Raw genomic sequence first — 19,879 nt, 5'->3', positions numbered from 1 at the left:
AAGTCGTCTGCAAAGCTTTGGCTTACATCTATAACTCAAGTCCCTATATAAGCAGTTTTACGAATGCTCGCGTCTGAATGCTGAGGTAAACCCAAAAATAAAACCCAGAAGAGCAAACGAGAAAAGGAACACAAAAAAAAGAAATGTATATAAAACCAGTCTCCCCTCTCCAAGTCGATGGCCGGCGCCATCATAATCAAGCAACGCGCTATGGCGCAGTCGAATGCCGCCTGGCAAAACAGCCACAGGAAGGAAAGCTTCCTGCCGTCATACCCATTCCATCTGCATCACCTCCATTATGTCCCATCCCTAAACTCAACGTCGTCCCCGAAGCGTACTTGAGTTTTGCGCGAGCGCCTGAAAGTTGGCAGCACAAAATTTCCATCGTCGGCGTTGGCGGTTTTACAACCTTCGCGTGTCCCCAACTCCTTGGCTGTCCCTTTTGAAATGAGGGTACGTGTGCGGTGGGTGCTTCATGGGTAGATGGGGGCATGGGTTTGAGTTGAGTTGAGTTCAGTTTAGCACACCTAGAAGCGATGCTTGTCCTCGTCTAGCCCAGGCAATCTTCACAAAATGGTAACAATTTCAATTTCTCTGCCGCCTTATCGCGCCCTCGCACATATGTGTTTGTGTGTGTCTGTGTGAGTGTGCGGGACTATTTCTGTGTGCATTACCAGAGCCAGGACCCAGACCCAAACCTAACCGAACCCATAACCCTCCCAAACCAAACTTTACCGCTCAAAAGTTGCCGATTTGCGCTTGGGCGCAAAAAAAGAGAAGGAAAAAAAAAAAAAAAGTAAAAACGGGAACTCACCCAACGAGGACGAAATTATTACAAAAACTCAGAGAAGGGACAGGAGAGGCAAAGACGCTGGGGTGCCGTGTGTATGGCACGGCAAAAATGCGTAGCAGATTAGCGATTTAGGGATGTGGAAAATTCGTACGTCTGCCAACCATGGCACTCGCCCTCTCACTCGAAGTAAAATGAAAAGGGTTCCCAGAGTCAGCGTCGGGAATTGTTTTGAAAGACTTGCAATGTGATGTAGCCAACGGGGCTGGGACGGGAACGGGGTATAAGCAGCACATATGTATGTATGTATGTACATATATGCTAAGCTATTGCAATTTTGTAATAGCGAAACATTTGCTCAACGCATTTCGATGGCTTGAAATCTGCTAGTAACAAGAAATGAAAACTTTCGGGAGCAAATCTACAAAAAGAAAAAAAATAAAGAAACCACGTCAATTAAAGGAAGAAACAAAATTTCCATTTTGTTCATAAATTGTTAACTAAATTTCACTTAACTAAAAAATGCAATAATTAAAAAAGAACTTCCCTCACTTTCGATGCCAACTCTTAAAGTGAGAGTAAATGAATAAATGGCAAATTCTGATTCATGAAAGATAATGATTTTTAATTTGACAGACGAGAGAATTTCCTTTTCTTTTTTCATACATTTGCCATAAAAGCAGACATTCGGGTTTTCTGCTTCTTTCTTGCTTGATCCCCGATTCTAAACTCAAACCCTTTGAAGCTAAAAAAGTTTACTTTTTCTTTCATTTTTTCCTAACTTTCATTTCACTGGATATGGCCGACAAAATTCTTGTTGTTGTATTATCTGACTGTGAGCCTTGAGGGGGAAGGCAGGGAATGCCAGCACAATGGGGAACTGTCCATAAAGGCATCCAAACACAAATACAAAAAGCAAAAAAAAAAAAAAAATGAAAAAAGAAGTAAAATATCATCGAAAAAGAGAAACGAGAAACCCACGTGAACTCATGCCAACAAAACGTTTGCCGCATCTTTTGGGATTTCTTGCCTCGTTTAAAAATCATTCAAGCAGCAGACACCACCGAACCCAATCCACATTCCACCGACCCTTCGACCACCCTCCGCCTCCGTCGACCAACCTCTGACGCCCTCACACAAACCGAGAGCGACAGTGGCACAAATTGTGTCAAAAATGCTTTAGCAGCTTGGGGTTACATATACGAAACGATAGGAGGACCAAAAAAAAACACAAAAATATATACGAATATAGCCAGTAGAAAGAGGCGAGGCAATGAAAAAGAACTGTTTGTTTGGGCCGGGCGTTCGGTTTTATGTTTTTGCGCAGCACCAGGCCACAACTCTCCCTTTTTTTTCTTCTCGATAACCCTCTGGCCCTGCGCCTGGCCCCTTTTCTGCGAAACTTTGACGCCTAACGAAAGAGGCAGCAAATAATTCATCATTTTGCCTTCAGACTTCAGAGCCATTTCCTTTGCCAAAATCCCGAGCCAGGAAGTTTAGGCCATGCCTAAGATGGCCCGCTACTGAGCCACCGTGCCACCTCTTTCATTGCTTCCATTGCTGCTGCTGCCACACGGTCTTCACCTCCGCCTTGGGGCGTCAAAGGAAAAAAAATATTATTTGGAACGGTTTATCATCAATTTTATGTGCGATTTTTCCTTTCTTTATTTTTCTGTTTGCTCTTTGCTTTTAGTCGTGACTGACTGCATTCCTTTCCCTTCCATTTTGCCATTTTATTTCTTCTTCATTCGTTTCATTTGAAATGAGTCCCAAGTTCTTCAACTTCATGGGAGAAGGCCACTAGAGCAGCAGCAGCAGCAGTGGCAGCTCCAACTCACTGCTGACTGTCTTTTGCGAGTAAAAATCAACTGAAATTCGATTTGATTATGATTTGTTTCGATTGGTGACGAGAAAGCAAAGCGGACGGGGAGGTGGTAGTCGGGGAGTGGGTGCTTGGGGTGATCCAACCCACCTTCAATTGCAATGAGAACTCTGATGGCTGACTGCCGGTTGGATGTTGAATTTGATTTTTCACATTGCCTGCCATTGGAATAGGAATGAGAAGGAATCTAGAAGGTAAAATGTTGATGGGGATGCGGAACTTTAATGGGTTTTCCTAACAAGATTTTCTTTTAATAGAGAAACGATGCTCGAAGCGGTTGGGGGGCCTTGGAAATTGATATAAACTCACTTCTAGATTAAAGATAGATTAATCATCCAAAACAGTCAACAAAAGTTAAATATTTTGATATATTAATCGATTATATTGATCCATTTTATAAAAACAATTATCTTTTACCCCAGTTACGGAATCCTGCTCATTAAAAGTCAACCCATTAAGCTGGCTAAATAGTCTTATAATGCCCGCACACAAACACAAACACACACACATAACATGCCACAAGTTATAGAGACACACGGCAGCTAAATTGCATTGAGATTTCGTCTATGTAAAGTGCATTAACTGCCGCTTATTGTTTGCCGAGCTACTTTTACGCCACTTTCCCTGCCTAACTCTTACCTGGTTTCGCACGCCTCATCTGGCAAACCATTTGCCATTCTTTGAGGCCACATAGACCCACACACGTACACACTGAGTGAGAAAGACACACACACTCACACACAGATATAGCAAGAGACAGTGCCTAATGCTGATTTGCGTTTTGGATTTGCATATGAATTCTCATCATGAAGTTGATGAAGATGGCAATGGCAAAGGCAAGGGCAACGACGACCATTGTAATGATGATGATGATGATGACGATGAGCAGGATGCTGTTGACGACAACACGTCAACATTGTGTTGCAGTTAACTGAAATCTATGGCAAAATCCAGCTTTCCACTCTCACTCTCACTAACCATTGATGCTTCTGTTCACGCACATTACGCATACGACACATGTGCCGTGTGCTGTATGCTGTGTATGGCCCCAGCCAAATGTCAAATGCTAGATGAAGCTAAAGTGTGCAGCAACTCACCTGAGCTGCCTTAAACTGCACTCTAGCCTCAGCCAGAGGGAGTGTAAGCTCAAAATCAAGTGGGTGCAAGTTGCGTTTTCTGCCATATTAACATAATGCCTCGGGTAGATGAGGTCAATAAGCAAATCAAAAGCAAATTTAACTAATTTTGTGTGCTTTTTTTTGCAACCAAAAAAGAAAAACTTCTGAATAAAATATAAAGCATATCATTTACATACTTTGGCTGACTTCCCTTCTGTAGCTCTCCCTCTCTTGCTCTATTTCTTTCTTTCTCTGATCAATTGAATTGCTTTCATGTTGTTGTTTTTTAATAAAAGGCGCTGATTTTTCTATGTTTGCCTCCTTTTAAATTTTTTATACAATATTTTATGAAAAAATCATTTGAATATTCAAATGCCTGGACTAAAATAACAAAAAAATTTAAATTCGTTGTTTTCTACGTTTTTTTTGTTTTGTTTTGGTTTTTTGTACTGTATTTGTTTGGTTTTATGTAACTGAAAATCTGTATATACATATATACATATGTGTTGTGTATGTGTATAACAGCCCATCAAATATTTAATAAATGAAATATTAAATAAACTAAAACTTCTTTTTGTGCGAAAAAATCATAACAAATATAAATGCCAAATTAAACAAAATCAAAAATAAAAAAAAAACCAAACAATAAACAATTGAAAAGAAAGAAAACCCCATGGATAGAGATTTTTTTCGGCCGTTTCTGATTGATATGGCATGTGCTTCTGTCTTTGACAGTTTTTACTAGAAAATGAATGACATTCATATACACATAAATATATATAAATGCTCGATATATTGCAGAAAGAATATATTGCATATATTGTAATGAATACATGTCAAACAACTATTATTAAATAAAACAAAAACTCGTCAATGTCTTTGCAATTAATGAAGCTTAAAGCTAAATTCCAAGTTCGATATTCAATATTATGAGGTCAAGGAGGAGCATAACACATTGCATATATTTGGGTCATAATTCGAAAGAAAGATAGGTCACAACTGAGGAATTTCGGCTGAAGTATTAATTCAGACAGAGCATTGTTAGAACGAAAGCGAATTAGCTAAATTTCATATCTTCCCGTCAGCCTGTGTGTCGATCCTATTTGGAAAAAATGTTTAGAGAGCTAACTTTATTTATTTATCTTTATTTATGATCTGGCCTGGGTCTGGACACCTCGCGAAATATCAATCTTGTTAATAATTTTCGAACTTGTTAGCCCTTTTTACTCCCAACTAGTGGGTCTTTGAAGTGATCCTCACACTTGTAAAACACCCACAGCAACAGTTTTGAATTTTTCTAACTCGAAAAATCGTAAAATATAAATGAAGAGAAAACCTCAAGTATTATGGATACATTAATATAGATCCATTGGGGCATTTGCCACCCATCGGATATGAACTGTCTGCAGACAAGCTATTAAATTGTTTATAAATGAACAGAACATCGACGTAAAATTATAGTTTAATCAAATCAGCTGTTAATGACATAAAATATAGATAAGATAGGTAGGTAGGTATACCTAATAAATGAATACTTTTTTGTATATTAATTACTCGAAAATATTTAAATGATACTTTTCCTCTATTGCCTTATCTATCACCTATCACCTTGCCATACATTTTGTAATCAATATTTAAAAATTCAAGCATCATTCTTTTGGTTACCAATTTTTTTTTTTTTTTAACAAATTAGATTATAGTATAATTTGAATACAACAGATTTGCCATTAGCCACCTCTTTACATGGCCAAAGTATTTGTCTACTTTTAGGCTGTGTCTCTCACACACACACACACACACACACACACACAGTCTATGCACAGACAGTAAGTTGCCACTCACACCTCGGTTGTCAAATGTGGCAGAGACACAACAAAAAAAAAAAAAAAAAACCCCAAAACAGGTTGATATTAGGGATGGCTAATGCATTGACTAACAGGGCACATGATGCGTGTGCTTAACTAGGGCTAGGGGGAACGCATAGGGATAATGGGCAGAAGAGGACACAACAACAAAAAAAAAAGTGGAAAATGTGTTCGTTGCGAGGCGGAAAACCAAAAATAAAATGCAATTTTTGTTGCAGCATGGAAATTATAGCTAGGCAAAGAATAGGAGAAGAGGATCCAAAAATGGGCTGGGGGCGGCATTAACTGGGCAACAACCCGAACAACATGTGCGTGTGTAAGTGAGTGCGTGTATTAGTGTCTGTGTGTGTGTGGGCTGGAATTAATTGTGATGTCTGGGCCTGGTTGGGAAGATGAGTAAGTAGATTTTCTTGTATGCGGACCTGACTGCAGCAGCAGTTGTTGCTCGTTCGGATACTTTTTTTGTTCTGCTGCCCAACTACGCCTACTTTGGGGGCACGTTGATGAAGCTGATGAGGAGAAGAAGTGGTTTGGTTTTATATATATATACATATTTTTTTTTGCGATGGACTCGCGCCTCATTGATAATAATGCCCCCCGCGGTAGGCTATCCGATGATGATGCGTTCGTCGGCATTCGGTTCGGCCTACCATTTCTTTTTTCCGTTTTACTTTTTTTGTTGTCCTTTACTGTTGTTGTATGCGTATTATTTTTACACACACACACACACACGTATGTATAGACATGGATGCATATGCAGTTCCCGTGTGTCCTATCCAGTGAGAGTCGCGTGTGCGTTGTGCGTGTGGCCAGCGCGTGAAAAAAGGACCAAAAAAGCTCCGCCTTTAAAAATATTGTGCGCACCAATTGCACATTTGTTTCGTCCTACCGCATGTCCTGCCGTCCTAGCATGCAACGTGTGCAACGAGCCTTTTTTCTCTTTTTTACTCTCACGCATCCCTGAAATCGGTGATAAGCATAGTTGCTGTTGCTGCCGCTGTTTTTGTTGTAAATACACAAATGAGAAGTGCAAAAAAGCATTAAAAATCCCTGCCTAGCAGAGGGAGGGTGGGGAACGAATAACCTCGACTGACTCTGTATACCCAACCAAAGTCGCGGAGAGGGAGATAATCATCCCCCAAAGCAAAAAAACATATGTGCCAGAAAGATGAAGCTGCTAGAGGAAGATGGGGGAGCCGTGTATTGGCTTGGGGAATTCTTTCTTTTTACATACTTTTTTATTTACGCACCTCTCTCTCGTCTATGAAAGGCGCGGAGTGTGTTGTGTGTGTGTGTGTGTTGGACCTGGCGGAGTTGGAAGTGCGGTCAAGTGTCAGAAGAGGCAAAAGTTGTTGCGGTTTGCAAAGGAAATGGGCATCAATGTCTGACAATATTATGTTTCAATTTCTGTTCCTGATAGGCGACCCATGAAGGGAATGGGATATTCATTCATTGTGTTGAATGGGTTTTTGAAGGGGGGGATGTTACAAATGAGCTGGATGTTGCCAGGGGTACGTAATGTCGATTACGAGAAATTTGACTTTCAATGATTGAAACATTACACATGTCCCTAGAGGGGAAATTAAATATACATTTAGTATATATTTTTAATGCCTTTAGATAATTGAAAATGCAACAAAATGGTTATATAAGTGGGTGAAAGAATGGGTGCCAAAAGGTTTCAATTTCCCCAAAATATACATATGTAGCACTAGAGCAATAAATTATTATTATACTCGTTTCTGCCATCAACTTGAATAAATGCTTGAAAAAATTTGCTTAGAATATCTATGAAATACCTAGATTTTCCAACATCTAACCTGCAAATGGCACTAGCCCGACACCTTTCTCTTTCTCTCTCTCTCTACGTTTTTACTGATTCCGTATAAAACATTTGGTAAATTTAAGACATACCTAAAAACTAGATTAGGCGAAGTCGTTTTGCTATCTGTCCTTAATTTCAGGGATAGTTTCTTTATTTCTCCACTCCCGGAAATGACAGCGGCTGTGGTAAAGGGAAATGTTTTGGAAAACTGTTCAATCTTTTAGCTGTAAGACCTTCAGCTTGAATACAATACCCATTAGTTTATTTAGTATTTGAATATAATACTTTTACTTCTACTTTTTGTTGTCATAAAAAAGGCTCAACTATTTGTCGAGACGAGCTCACACTTTCTTACTCACCTTGCTTGTCCTTGATAGACATCTAATGATATATTCATTATCCAAACCTTTCCAGTGTCTGCCATATGTCGAATATTTTGTGTCGTTTCTTCTTAAATTGCACAATTTACCTAAACATTATGCTAAATGCTTAACAACTTCCCAGCCAGACCGAAAATGGCATGCCCACCCACTTAAATTAGCAACTTTGGCGTGTTTGACTTTAGAAAAGAGAAAGGAAAAAAAACGAAACATAAAAATGCAATAGCTGGTGCAAACAAAGTACATCTACACCCAATACTTTGGGTCATCCGGCTGTAGGTAAAACCGCATCATAAACTAATCAGACCAGACAAGGTGCGGCGTCTCTGCCCCCTTTGTATCTCTCTCGCTCCACCCGGGCAATTCTACTATGCTTTGGTCAACAAAATGTTGCATACTTTATGGCGCTCGGCAAATAATATTCGCGTGCTGCATAAAAAAAAAGCACACACAAAAAAAAAAAGGAAAAGGGGAAGCAAAAATCCTGCCACGCCTCCATACTACCAGTCACTGTTGTTATTGTGCGATTGAGTGGCATGTACCGTTAGTTACAGTGGCCCCATCAAAAAGTGGGCAACACATGCAGAAACGATTATACGGCACAACCTCCGTGGCCCTCCCCCGTCTCCTCACTAACCGGATTCGACCCCATCCACCATCGCCTACGACAATGTGAGTAACTTTGACCCGTTTTGCGGCGAATCGCAAAGAAGAAACAAAAAAAAAAAAAAACCAAAACAGGAAAAATGAAAAGCAAATCAAGAGCGTGGAGTGGACGCCTTTTTTTCTTTTTAAGTCTCCCCACCCACCTACATTTTCTGTGTGTTTGCAAAATAATGTAGCCTATCCATTGGGGCGCCAAATGAAAAACCAAAACATCATCAATGCTATCAAAGTGGAAAGGGTGGCCGAGCAGGATGATGGGCATGAGTTTGGGCAAGAGCTTAGCTGCATTCGCGCATATAAGCACACACACACACACACACACACACATGCCATACACTAAGCTTTGATGCCGATTGATGTTGCATTTTGCCTCTGTTAGAGGGCAGCAAGAAATGTGTTTCAACAATGGAAAGAAGTAAACACACGATTTCTCAAATCATTAAGGTTGTCAGAGTCAAATGGTTTTCTATGTGCATCTCTGTCTAATTGTCTAATTACATTAAATTCTTTAAAAAGTTTTTTAAATACTTCTAAAAGTATTGCCATTTCAAAAAACATATTTAATGGCGATTGATTAGAATAAAAAGAGCTGAAGAGTTTCCAAAATGAATAGTTTCTCATTCTATACGAAATATTGTTTGAAAGCGTTCTTCAAAGTGTATTGAAGAATCATAATGTTTTGGCATTCTGGCAGATATATTTTCTATTTCAATGCAGTTGCAAATATTTTTTTTCCCACTGCCAATTGTTGGTTGCACTTTGTTCGTTTCTCGCGGCAAATGCAAAGCATAAAAATAAGTACAAATGCTTTCTCGCTCGCTGGATACATTGAATATATGTGGGTGTGTGTGTGTGTGTTTGACTGTATGAGTATGCGTTTGTGCCTGCAAAATTCACTTTTTAGATGCAACACACACAGCAAAAGTTTCAACTGGCCACTGCGCTCAGCCACGTTGCACCCATCATCACTCCATTTCCACCCCATTCCTCCTTCATACCGCTCTATGATTGGCAAAAAAAAAAAAAAAAGGAAAATAGAAATTTCAACGGAAACGGTAAAATTTTATAATGGTGCACACACGGCGTATGAGTGCTCACAGTTGCCATGGCCAGAGGGCTGCATTCTGCCTTACCTAGCCGCCCTTGTGACGATATTTCCAGCGCTGTGTTATGTATTATGGTCTAATATGATTTCAGTTTCCAAATTAGTGTATAAAACTTTTCTTTAGTACTTACTTTGGGTGTTTATTTTAACCAAACTTTCACGGTTTGACTTGAGAGGATCCTTTTAGCTAATGTCTAGCTATAAACCATTTTCATCAGTCATCTAGTGAACTCAACCGACTAAGCCATTTATTGGCCTATTCAGCAAATATTCCTTTACTTCTTGTTTTATTTACTTCAAACATGTAATTCCACCTTTAACAAATACAACCACATGCATTTTTTTCGGAACAGATTTGTGTATTCATGTATATTATATATTTGTGCATACCTCTACCTTCCTACCTATGTATCATTTTTAATATTTTATGTGCAATATATTTCTCATATATTTGTTCTATCGCCTCCTCCTCTCCTAACTTCCATGTATTTCCTGGACTAAAACCATGACTGGTAACTAATTTGACACTGGCTCCACAGAATCTAGCCGGGTAAAAAAATACCATTTCCCCATGTTTCTCATTTTATATCGTTTTTTCTATATTTTTACTTTAAATTCTTTTGGAATATATTCATTTTTTTTTTCTATTTAAAATTGGAACATTGGCTGCACCCCAGGCTGGCCAGAATAGGACGACAGTTGCATTTTTTTGGGCAGTTTTTTGTAATTGCTTTGACCCAACATGTTCCTACCTACTATACATGCATATTTTTTTAGGGGACGCAAATATACATACATATATTCTATATATTTTATATAACTGAACTCTGTTTGTATGTATATTTTTTTTTTAGTTGTATATGCATTTAATGCATTTTAGGGATGCAGCTTGAAGCCTTCCAATGAAATGTTTTTATTTTTAGTTTTTTACCATTCAGATATGTATATATGTATATATATCGTATAAGCAGTTATACAGAAAAAGTTAAAGCGAAAAAGTTTTTATCAAATTCTATCAGATATAAACATGGTCGATATCTATCTTTGAAATTTTTAATTATTGAAGTTGTACAGCAAAAGTAACCTTTTTATTGCGTTAATTGTCCATTAATATATATAGCTTGATTCTTAAGGGGGATAAGTTGTTTTGTAATTTTAATTCTGACACAAGAAGTTGGAAAAAATCCTTATTATTAGATCCACCACAGCTACAAAAGTTTCTTAACGAAACATTTTCTTCTGATCTCAGACGAGTTATAGTCTTTATATTTTATGGTTTGTATTATTGTTGATAGAATGACAAAAAATTTTTGTTTATTCCTAAATAACCTTAAAAAGGAATAATTCGCAATGTATTTCCTTGTATTCGCATGACTTTTCAAACAGTAAAAAAAAATCTCCCATAGGTATTTTAACCTTTTCATCAACCTACAACTCCCAGGTCAACTTTCTAATCAAGCATGGCAAAAGCAAAAGCAAATTTTGTGATTCAAAAGGACAAGACAGTGGCTAAGACTAAGAGAACCAGTTGGGGTTGAAGTTGGAGTTGAAGAAGTCTTTTACCCTTTTACTAACTTCTGCACAAAAGCAAGCCATTGGCCATTGAAGAAAAACAACCACACGACTAAGAAGAAAACGTACAAATTTACCATTAATTAAAATGATACAAGAAAACGCAACACCAACAGTAGCAGAAGCAGCAGGAGAAAAAGAAGAAGGAAGCAGCAGAGGAGGTTGAGCTTAAAGAAAGATACACAGGCTTTATGTGTGTGTGTGTATGACTGGACGAGTTTCAGAGGAATGGGAAAACTGACATTTTTGTAAATTTTCAGTTGAGACGGTAGCAACATCTCCTTCGGGAGTCTTTTTGTGACTTGAAGCTTGGATTATATGCTAGAAGTTTATGTCTGGTTCATCCAAGGCAACCTTGACTCCGGTTCGCCTCCCAATTTGCCTTAGAATGTTCCTCTTTTTCCCTTCCATACTTACCTTCAAAATTGGCAAGTAATTCGTTGTGTGTGCCTTGGCAAGCGTATGGGTAACACCTGGAAGGCAGCACAGACAGCACTGAGGATTATAAATCCTAGCATTTATTTCCATTTGCCGCAGCATCATCTTGTCTCATTCCATTTCTCTGCTCTGTCTCACTCTCTCTATGTGTCTCTTCATCTATCAACTAGAGAGTTGAAGTCTTTGGTACACATAGCTTTTAGACACACACACACACACTCTCACACACACTAGTATAGAATTTTTCGGCAGTGGGCCTAAAAGTATTCCAGTTGGAGAAATATGCAGGCTTCTGGCATCTTGGAGTTCAATGTGAAAGCAAAACTAACCAAAAGAGTAAGGATTGGCTTTAAGGAGGGGGTGGATGCTAGAGTCTGAGGATAAGGGTAAACATGTGTTGTTGTTTTTGTTGGTGTTGCTGTTATTGCTGGCTGCGCCTAAAAGCAGACTACAACACACCACTACAATGAACCAGAAAGCCTTCTAAGCACACGCATAATGAATTACCACCGAACCAAGCAACCAGGCAGCAGGCAGGAGCCTTACTTCTTCTTGCTACTTCTGCTCTCTACTCAACCAACTGCCGATGACATATTTCTCCAGACGGAGCCAGCCAGCCAACCTCCTGGCCGCCCTCGCCCACATTTCGTACTTACCTCATCACCAACATTTTACTTTTACTCCAACGTTTGCGCCTAAAAGGCAGCTAAGAAAATTTTCGTTTAACTCATAAGTGCGTGAAAGGGTTGCTGCTAGCCCCCCAAAAACCATTCCCATTCCACACACATCCCCACACACTCCCACACACACACATACACATTCAGCACCAATCTCCATCTGCCGCCTAGCCCAGGGGTTGCCTCTCTGTGCACTGTCAAGGAAATTGTAGTTTAAATGAAATGGAAGTTGCTTTTATCAACGGAGACGACTACAACAACTACAACGATGACTACGGAGGCTGGGGTTAGTCCTGTGTGTGAGCTTTCTTAGAAGTCCTCCTGTTATATATACATGTGTGTGTGTTCGAGTGGGTATGGGTGGATGGCAAGAGGTTGTCGTATATAAATTAAAATGCCTAAACATATGCATTAGTTTTTGTCTCAAGCAAAGGGTTTTTTGGGTCTGGGTCTTTGAAGGCAGCAAAAGGAAGATGGAAATGGGAAGCGGTGGTCTACTGGAGTGGGTAAGGGCGGTAACTCTAAAGTTTTTGTGGTTGCGACATCGGTTTTTAGGGGTGGGCTGGGGTAAAGATGTGTAGCTGCTGCTTGAGACAAGGCAACTGTCAGTCTCGACTCGACTTGGTCTCGATGCTGTGGCCTGACAACTTAGTCTAATGAGAATTCAAATTCGAAAACCCAACTACTCGTAAGCAATCGTGCTGAAGAAATTAAAAGAAATTGCACTTGAAGTATGAGTGTGTGCGTGTGTGGGCGGGTGTCTCTGTGGTTCTACGACTATCAGGAGATTGACGGGTTGGCGTTAAGGTAGCAATAAAACAAATATTTTGAGTACCCAATAGAATCAAAAATATTTACTTACAGGTTCCGCCTCTTCCATATAAATAGACACAAACGTACACACGCACACACACACACACACATATCAAATGTGCAATGAAAATTTATGAGCCATGTGTGGGAAAGATGTCAAAAGTTGTGTGCAAACTAAAGTTCAAAATCAAGTTGCAAAAATGTTGAGCATGTTATTTGAAGCTTTGTGTGCGTTGTGTAGTTAATTTACAGTTATTGGCTAGGCATTTTTTGGGTTCCCCCAGCAAGGTCAAAAGAGTTATAAGAGTTAAGTTTGATAGTTCCTAGACTTGTATTTACTTTCCATTTTAATCGTTATTTATTTAACATGTAATCACTTTCCATCCTGACATTTCCCTGAATTCTACGAAAATGTATGTTAATTAAGAGATCTGGGAGTAGACTCTAAATTTCTTGGTTGCGCCTCTATTTCTTAAAAACGAAATTAGAGAGGGCGTGGGAAGTAAGGGAACATTGAGGAGATAGAGAGAAGACTTCATTTGTGCCCTTACCTTGCCACTGTCCTTAAACCACAAGCATCAGGGGAAGTAAGAAAAAAACAAAACGGCCCATCCAACCGCCCAACATCTTGGCTAACGAAATGTTTCATTAGAGCAAAGAGTTGGCCACAGACAACCCATCTTTATTTCCATGTCCATCCCCCATGGACTACTCGCTTCCCTGCAACTAATTTCCCTGGCACAAAGGACTGAACTGAAGAAACTGCAAAAAAACAAAACGAAAACGATGCTGCTTGGGTCCAGAAGATGAAAGTCGAGTAAAGTTTTCTTGTATTTTTTTTCAATTTTTTTTTTTTTTTTTTTTTGGATAGGGTTAGGCTTCTTTGAGTTACTTGGTGTTTTTTTTTTTTTTTTCTTCTCTCTTTCTTTTGTTGGATTTCTTGGTGTGGTGTACATACTTTTGAATGGTCTAACGAACTTGAAACTGGTTGCCGTGTCTGCTACTTCTAATCATTGGGATTTTGGGGCATATCGAACTCTGTTACCAAAAAACTTTGTGCGGTCACCAAACGAACTTATATTCATTTCTTCGTATCGTTCTTCATTTTGTCGTGCAGGAAACCATACCAGCAACACCGGCCACAAACACCGACTCGACCAGCAGTGTGGTTGGCGTCGGCGTTGGGAGCGTTGGCGGTGGCGGTGCAACGGCAGGAGGCGTTTTAGGTGATGTTGTCAGCACTCTGAGCGGCGGAGGAGTGGGTGGTGGACTCGGCAGCGGTGGCAGTACCAGTGAATCTGAAGCCTATGCCGGTCTGATGAAGGATGCCGACAAACTGAAACTTATGCTCTTGGCCTGGAACTACCAGAACTCGACAGCGGTGCGAAACGGCACCGAGGGTCCTGACTTGAGTGTAGTGGGTGGCCTGTGGGCTCAATATCAGAACGCATTGGCTCAGAATGCGGCTGCCGCTGCGGCGGCCAGTGCCAAAATGGACAGTTCGCTGTCACCAGTGCCGCGACAGGATACTCACTCGCCGATGGAGACACAGGATGAGACTAATTCTTCTGGACAGAAGGAAGAGGATGAGGTTTCCGAAGATGACTCTGATGACAAGCTTGATGAAAAACTTGCCACCACGCACGATCCGGAGCGCCTCAAGGCCTTCAATGTGAGTAGTGTGAGATGAGGTCGCAGCGAATGTAAAGTCAAACGTTGCCAAAGGAATTCGAATTGTAGACTTATTCAAACAGAATTGCTATAATGTTGCTTATCTATTCGCTTTGTAGATGTTTGTACGCCTCTTTGTGGACGAGAATCTGGATCGAATAATTCCCATCTCAAAGCAACCGAAAGAGAAAATACAGGCAATTATTGATTCCTGTGCTCGCCAGTTTCCCGAATTTAGTGACCGTTCCCGCAAACGTATACGCACCTATTTGAAGTCTTGTAGACGCAATAAGAAGACACGTGATGGCTGGGAGAATACGGTAAGTAGAACTTGAATAAGCTATAGAGTTCATCCGAGATGACTTTTGGTCCTTTACTTTCTGTTAGACCCGACCGACGCCAGCTCATCTCACCTCGGTTCAGGCGGAGCAGATTCTGGCCATTGCCTGCGAGAATGAATCCATGAATGCCAAGCGAATGCGCATCGGTCTGGAGCCCATAACCCACGCAGTTCCAGCTCCTGGCAGTGCAGTGGCCGCGGCAGCAGCTGCTGCGGCTGCTGCAGCAGTTGCAGCTGCCACCAGCTCCGGAGCTGGAGGCACTAGCACTACAACGGCTGGCAATGCCACGGTGACTTGTGGTGGTGATGCATCCAGTTTGACCAGCGTGGCAGCTGCCGCTCTGCCCTTTGTCAGTGCCGTGGGCTTTGCCCGTTCCACACCCAATTCAGAGCATGCTGAAGGGCTACCCTTTGGCAGTGCCACCAATGTGGGTGGCGGCAGTGCGGGTGGAGGCAGCACAGTTGTGGTCGGAGGCGGCGGCGGTGGAGGCGGCATGAGCTCGGCCAGAAGTTCTCCATTGGCTCTCAGCTCGAATGCCAGTGTCAGTGGTGGGGCAAGTGTGACTGGCCTGACCTTGGCCAATGGTGCTGGAGCATCGAATGGAGCCGGGTTGCCGGCCACAAGTCCATATACCACAGATTTCAGCTCACCATCGGCGGCATCACCGTTCGTGGCAGCAGCAGCGGCAGCTGCCGTTGCCGCTGGCCGTGCGCCCAGTTATCCAAGCTATTTTCCAGGTGTGGCTGGACTCGGAAATGGTAAGTATTTTCACTTGAACCATGCTCGCATGCTAATTGTTTCTTTACCCTTTACATGTTTCCCTTTTTTTCTTGTTGCAGTCACGCCCACCGATCTCTCCATGAAACCAACGACTGGTGTGACCAACAGTAACAACAACAACAATGGCAACAACTCCATGGCCGTTAACATAAATTCCCAGTTGAGTGCGGCCAACTTGGCTACATTGAGTCAAGCCAACAACAATAGCGCTTTGGTTACCGCCACTCAGCAACTGCAACAGCTGCAGCAGCAACAACAACAGCAGCAACAGCAGCAGCAGCAACAACAGCAGCAACAACAACAGCAACAACAACAACTACAATTGCAATCCACCGCTGCGGCTGGAGGATTGGATAATCAATCCTCCCGCTTACCCCCAATTTTGCCACACAAACTCAGTCCCAACGAGGTGACGGCAGCCCGACAGGTTATTTCCGCCTATCGAGAGAGTGCCGCCTTCTTGCTAAGGACAGCCGATCAGGTGGAACAACTGTTGGTCCAACAACAGTAAGCGCATCTCCCTTACAGAAGAGAATACTTACACGATGAAGACGAAGAATTACAGAAAGAAATTCATAAAAAAGGACCCAAACATGGCCAGGCTCCGTTTGGGTTGTTCCTATTTAAATTTATATTACATTACATACAAAACACACGCCACACACACACCCACACCCACAAAGAACTAACCAAAAGTAAAACCAAAACAAAAATAGTCAAAGCCAATAGAGCAAAACAAAAGAAAAACACTCACACACATACATAAAATAGTCAAAAAAAAAAAAAAAACAAAAGAAACAAAAACCAAAAAGTTCGTTTAAACAAAACATTTTAAGTGTTTTTTCCTCCAAACTACGTACAGCATATTAAAAAAACAAAACCAAAAAAATAGCATTAAATGATAAACTAAACAAAAATATTGCAAAATAACACACACAATAAAACTACAATTAGAAGACGCCGATTTAGCCAAATGAATTGAACTGACACCGAGAAATATGTTAACCAATTCTTTGACAACATTTTAACGTTTCTAAAATCATTCCAGTTAAAATCTTTTCACTGATCTTAATTTATTGCTAAGCTCAGATGCATTCCATAACCAAATGTCTTAAGCATATTCAAGTTTTTCTTCCAATTTTAAGATTTTAAAACCTAATCACTACATTAACTAATTACAACTTGATAAAGCGAATTGAATTTGTTGTGAAGAACGTTTTTTGATTTGCCAATTCAATATTAATGCTACAACAGCTTGCAGTTCCACCAGAAGAGCCAAATGGGTCTTTTGTTATCAAATGGGTATTCAAACTCAATTCACTTTTCATTCTTATAGTATTCAAAGTCAAACTGCTTTATCTAATCCTTCAAATCAGATCAACAGATCAGTTCATTTAGCATAAATCAGTCTTCTAAGCCAAGAAAAACAACCAAAAAAAAAAAAAGAAACAAATAAACAAAATAAGTAAAAAGTAAATGAAATAAAACCAAAACAATAGTTCAACGTACTACAGTGTCTACTAAAAGTAAAGCTACAATACAATAGCCACATACACAACACACACTCGCATTAATTTTCAGAACTATTTTAATATGTATCATTTATTAATTTCTCTCCTCTATTTCTCAAACTCTGAATGTCTTGAAAACTTTTCGTTTCAACAAAATGGAAAATGTTTCGAGGATAAAAATCTTTTTGAAAGTGCGCAAATTTGTTAAGCAAAAATGAGTAAACTAAAATGAATAATAATTAATAAGTTGAAGTATTGTTGTAAATTTTAAGCTAAAAACAAAAACATAAGTGGGACAAAAAAAAAAAAACATTTTAAGGCAAAAGAAACAAAAAAAAAAAAAAAAAAAAAAAACTATGAGAAAACACAGGGTGATACTTTGAAAAATTATTACAAAGCATAAGCTAAAAAAAAAAAAAAAAAAAACAAAAAACACAAAAAAAATATAAATGAGAAAATGTAAAAACAAAATAAAAATGTGGCAAGGCATAGAAGTTGGTAAATGTGTATTTAAAGCTTAGAAATCAACCAATTATTAATTTTGTTTATTAATTTTTTTGATTAAAATATATTTATTTCCTTTGTTATTCATGTTCTTTGCTGTATATACTTTAAAATTCTTTAATGTTTGAATCAAACTAAACCAGTTGCTTTTCCTTTTCAACCACAAAAAAATTCGATTATTAAAGTATGAATACAAAACCTTAAAAAATGAAACATTAATAATGAGAATAAACAAAATATTTCAAATACAAACATTAATGTTTTTTGCAAACTATAAATGTGCATGTAAAAATAAAAAGGACAACAAGTTAAATTATGGATGTGGAAAATCGCTATGCAAAGCAAAATTATAGAATTTAAAATATATTACTATATATATATATAAAAGGCTACAAATTATTTAATCAACAAGTATTTCACACATAACAACAATTCGATAATGAAAAAAACAAAAAACAACTGAACTATATGTAAAACTAAATGATTGGCCATTTGCATAGATGATTCCATCGAGAAATATGTCGATAAAAACGGAAGAAAAACAAAAATTAAAAACACAAAATGAAACCATTTTAAAATCGATTGAATAAAGAATTTATGAGAATTATATGTACATTAAATATAAACTGTTTTCATGTTTCTTTCAGGGGTTAATCTTTCTTTTGGTTTATTTCCCAAATCAAGTTTATAGGGTTTGGTTCTTCCAGTCGGACCAAAAGGGTTTCTTCAATAAAAGACTCTGTTTTCACTTTTGGAATATTAGATTCATCTTTCAATATATCCTAAAGCATAGTCCATGTTAGTCTATGTTTTTTCGTATGTCTCAATCAGTTAGCTGATGGGTGAGGAAGAGTGATCACTAATTTGACTGAACTGAGTTTATCTTTTAACTTTCAGCCTCACGTTGTGGACCATCCTCATTACCAGTTAAATGGTAAATGATTTTTCTAAGGTGCCTAATCTAAGACAATCAATCAGCACTAGTAGCTTGATAAGAAACTAAAGAGCTGACAGAAAAAAGGTTTGTTCAGCGAAGGCTCAACTTTGAGAAATCTCAATATAGTAAACATTTGATGAAAGTCTTTAGAATAAATATGACAAAAGGCTCTCGCTTAAGAAAACTCTGCAAATCCCATTCTTTAGTCAGCATTATCTTAATTTATTGTCAGGAAAAATAGTTTAAAATTCTTCTAATCATTGATTGAATTCATCTCAAATTTGATAAATTTCTATTGCTATCTGTTGATAAGTCAATAGGATAAAAAAGATGTATTTGTTATCTTAGATTTTCCTGCATTGGAAGTACATTCAGAACTTTAAACTCCAAAACGAATATTCTAATCCATTAAAAACCTAAGTAAATACAACTGCAGGAAGATTAGAAATCCCTGAGCCTATAGGTTTAGTCCCAAATAAATAACTGTATTGAAACAATTGCGATAAGTTTGGTTTGCTCTTACCTGTCTTCAGTTGGTAAGGGTCCGCAATCTATATAAAAACCCTCAAGCAAGTAAGGGCATTAGTTTAGTCTGTAAAGAAGTTTCAAACTAAAAAGATGCACCAATTTGTCGTTCTTTCTATGATGGTGGCAATGTCCGCTGGTCTACCTCAATACGGTTATGGTGTTGCATATCCTCCAAATGTACAATATCAAGGCTATTCTGGACCTTTTGGTTGGATGCCTGGATTCTATGGAAGATCTGGCTATCAAGGTGCACCTTTTCCCAGTGTGGCCAGTGTGCAAGGTGGTGAAGTAGTCGCAACTAAAACTTCTCCAGGAGGTTTCATAGCGCATGCAATCAATAATGGTGCTGTGAATTCTCCCGGAGTAGCTTCGAGCTGGACTTACTTTCCTGGTGTAACTGGACAAAGTAATAGTAAGTAGTTCAAATTCCGATAACATACTTTCTAATTATGATACCTTTTTCAGCTGTGCCAACC

General features: G+C 39.1%; 1 protein-coding gene across 2 annotated transcripts in view; it reads left to right on the top strand.

Annotated features, from left to right (window-relative positions):
• Window positions 1-17,827, top strand: part of LOC137580830 (AF4/FMR2 family member lilli) — a 65,649-nt gene extending 47,822 nt beyond the window's left edge. For both annotated transcript variants that reach the window (XM_068294960.1, XM_068294961.1), the window contains 4 exons: window positions 14,249-14,803; window positions 14,922-15,122; window positions 15,190-15,901; window positions 15,983-17,827. In XM_068294960.1, coding sequence (XP_068151061.1) covers window positions 14,249-14,803; window positions 14,922-15,122; window positions 15,190-15,901; window positions 15,983-16,434 — 1,920 coding nt within the window. In that variant the 3' untranslated portion in view covers window positions 16,435-17,827. The remainder of the gene's footprint in view (window positions 1-14,248; window positions 14,804-14,921; window positions 15,123-15,189; window positions 15,902-15,982) is intronic.
• Window positions 17,828-19,879: the final 2,052 nt, after the last annotated feature.

This window comes from Drosophila tropicalis, unplaced genomic scaffold, assembly GCF_018151085.1.
Source record: "Drosophila tropicalis isolate 14030-0801.00 unplaced genomic scaffold, ASM1815108v1 contig_845, whole genome shotgun sequence".
Classification (NCBI taxonomy): domain Eukaryota; kingdom Metazoa; phylum Arthropoda; class Insecta; order Diptera; family Drosophilidae; genus Drosophila; species Drosophila tropicalis.
Note: the sequence above shows the minus strand (reverse complement) of the source record. Positions and strands in the feature narration are given on the sequence as shown.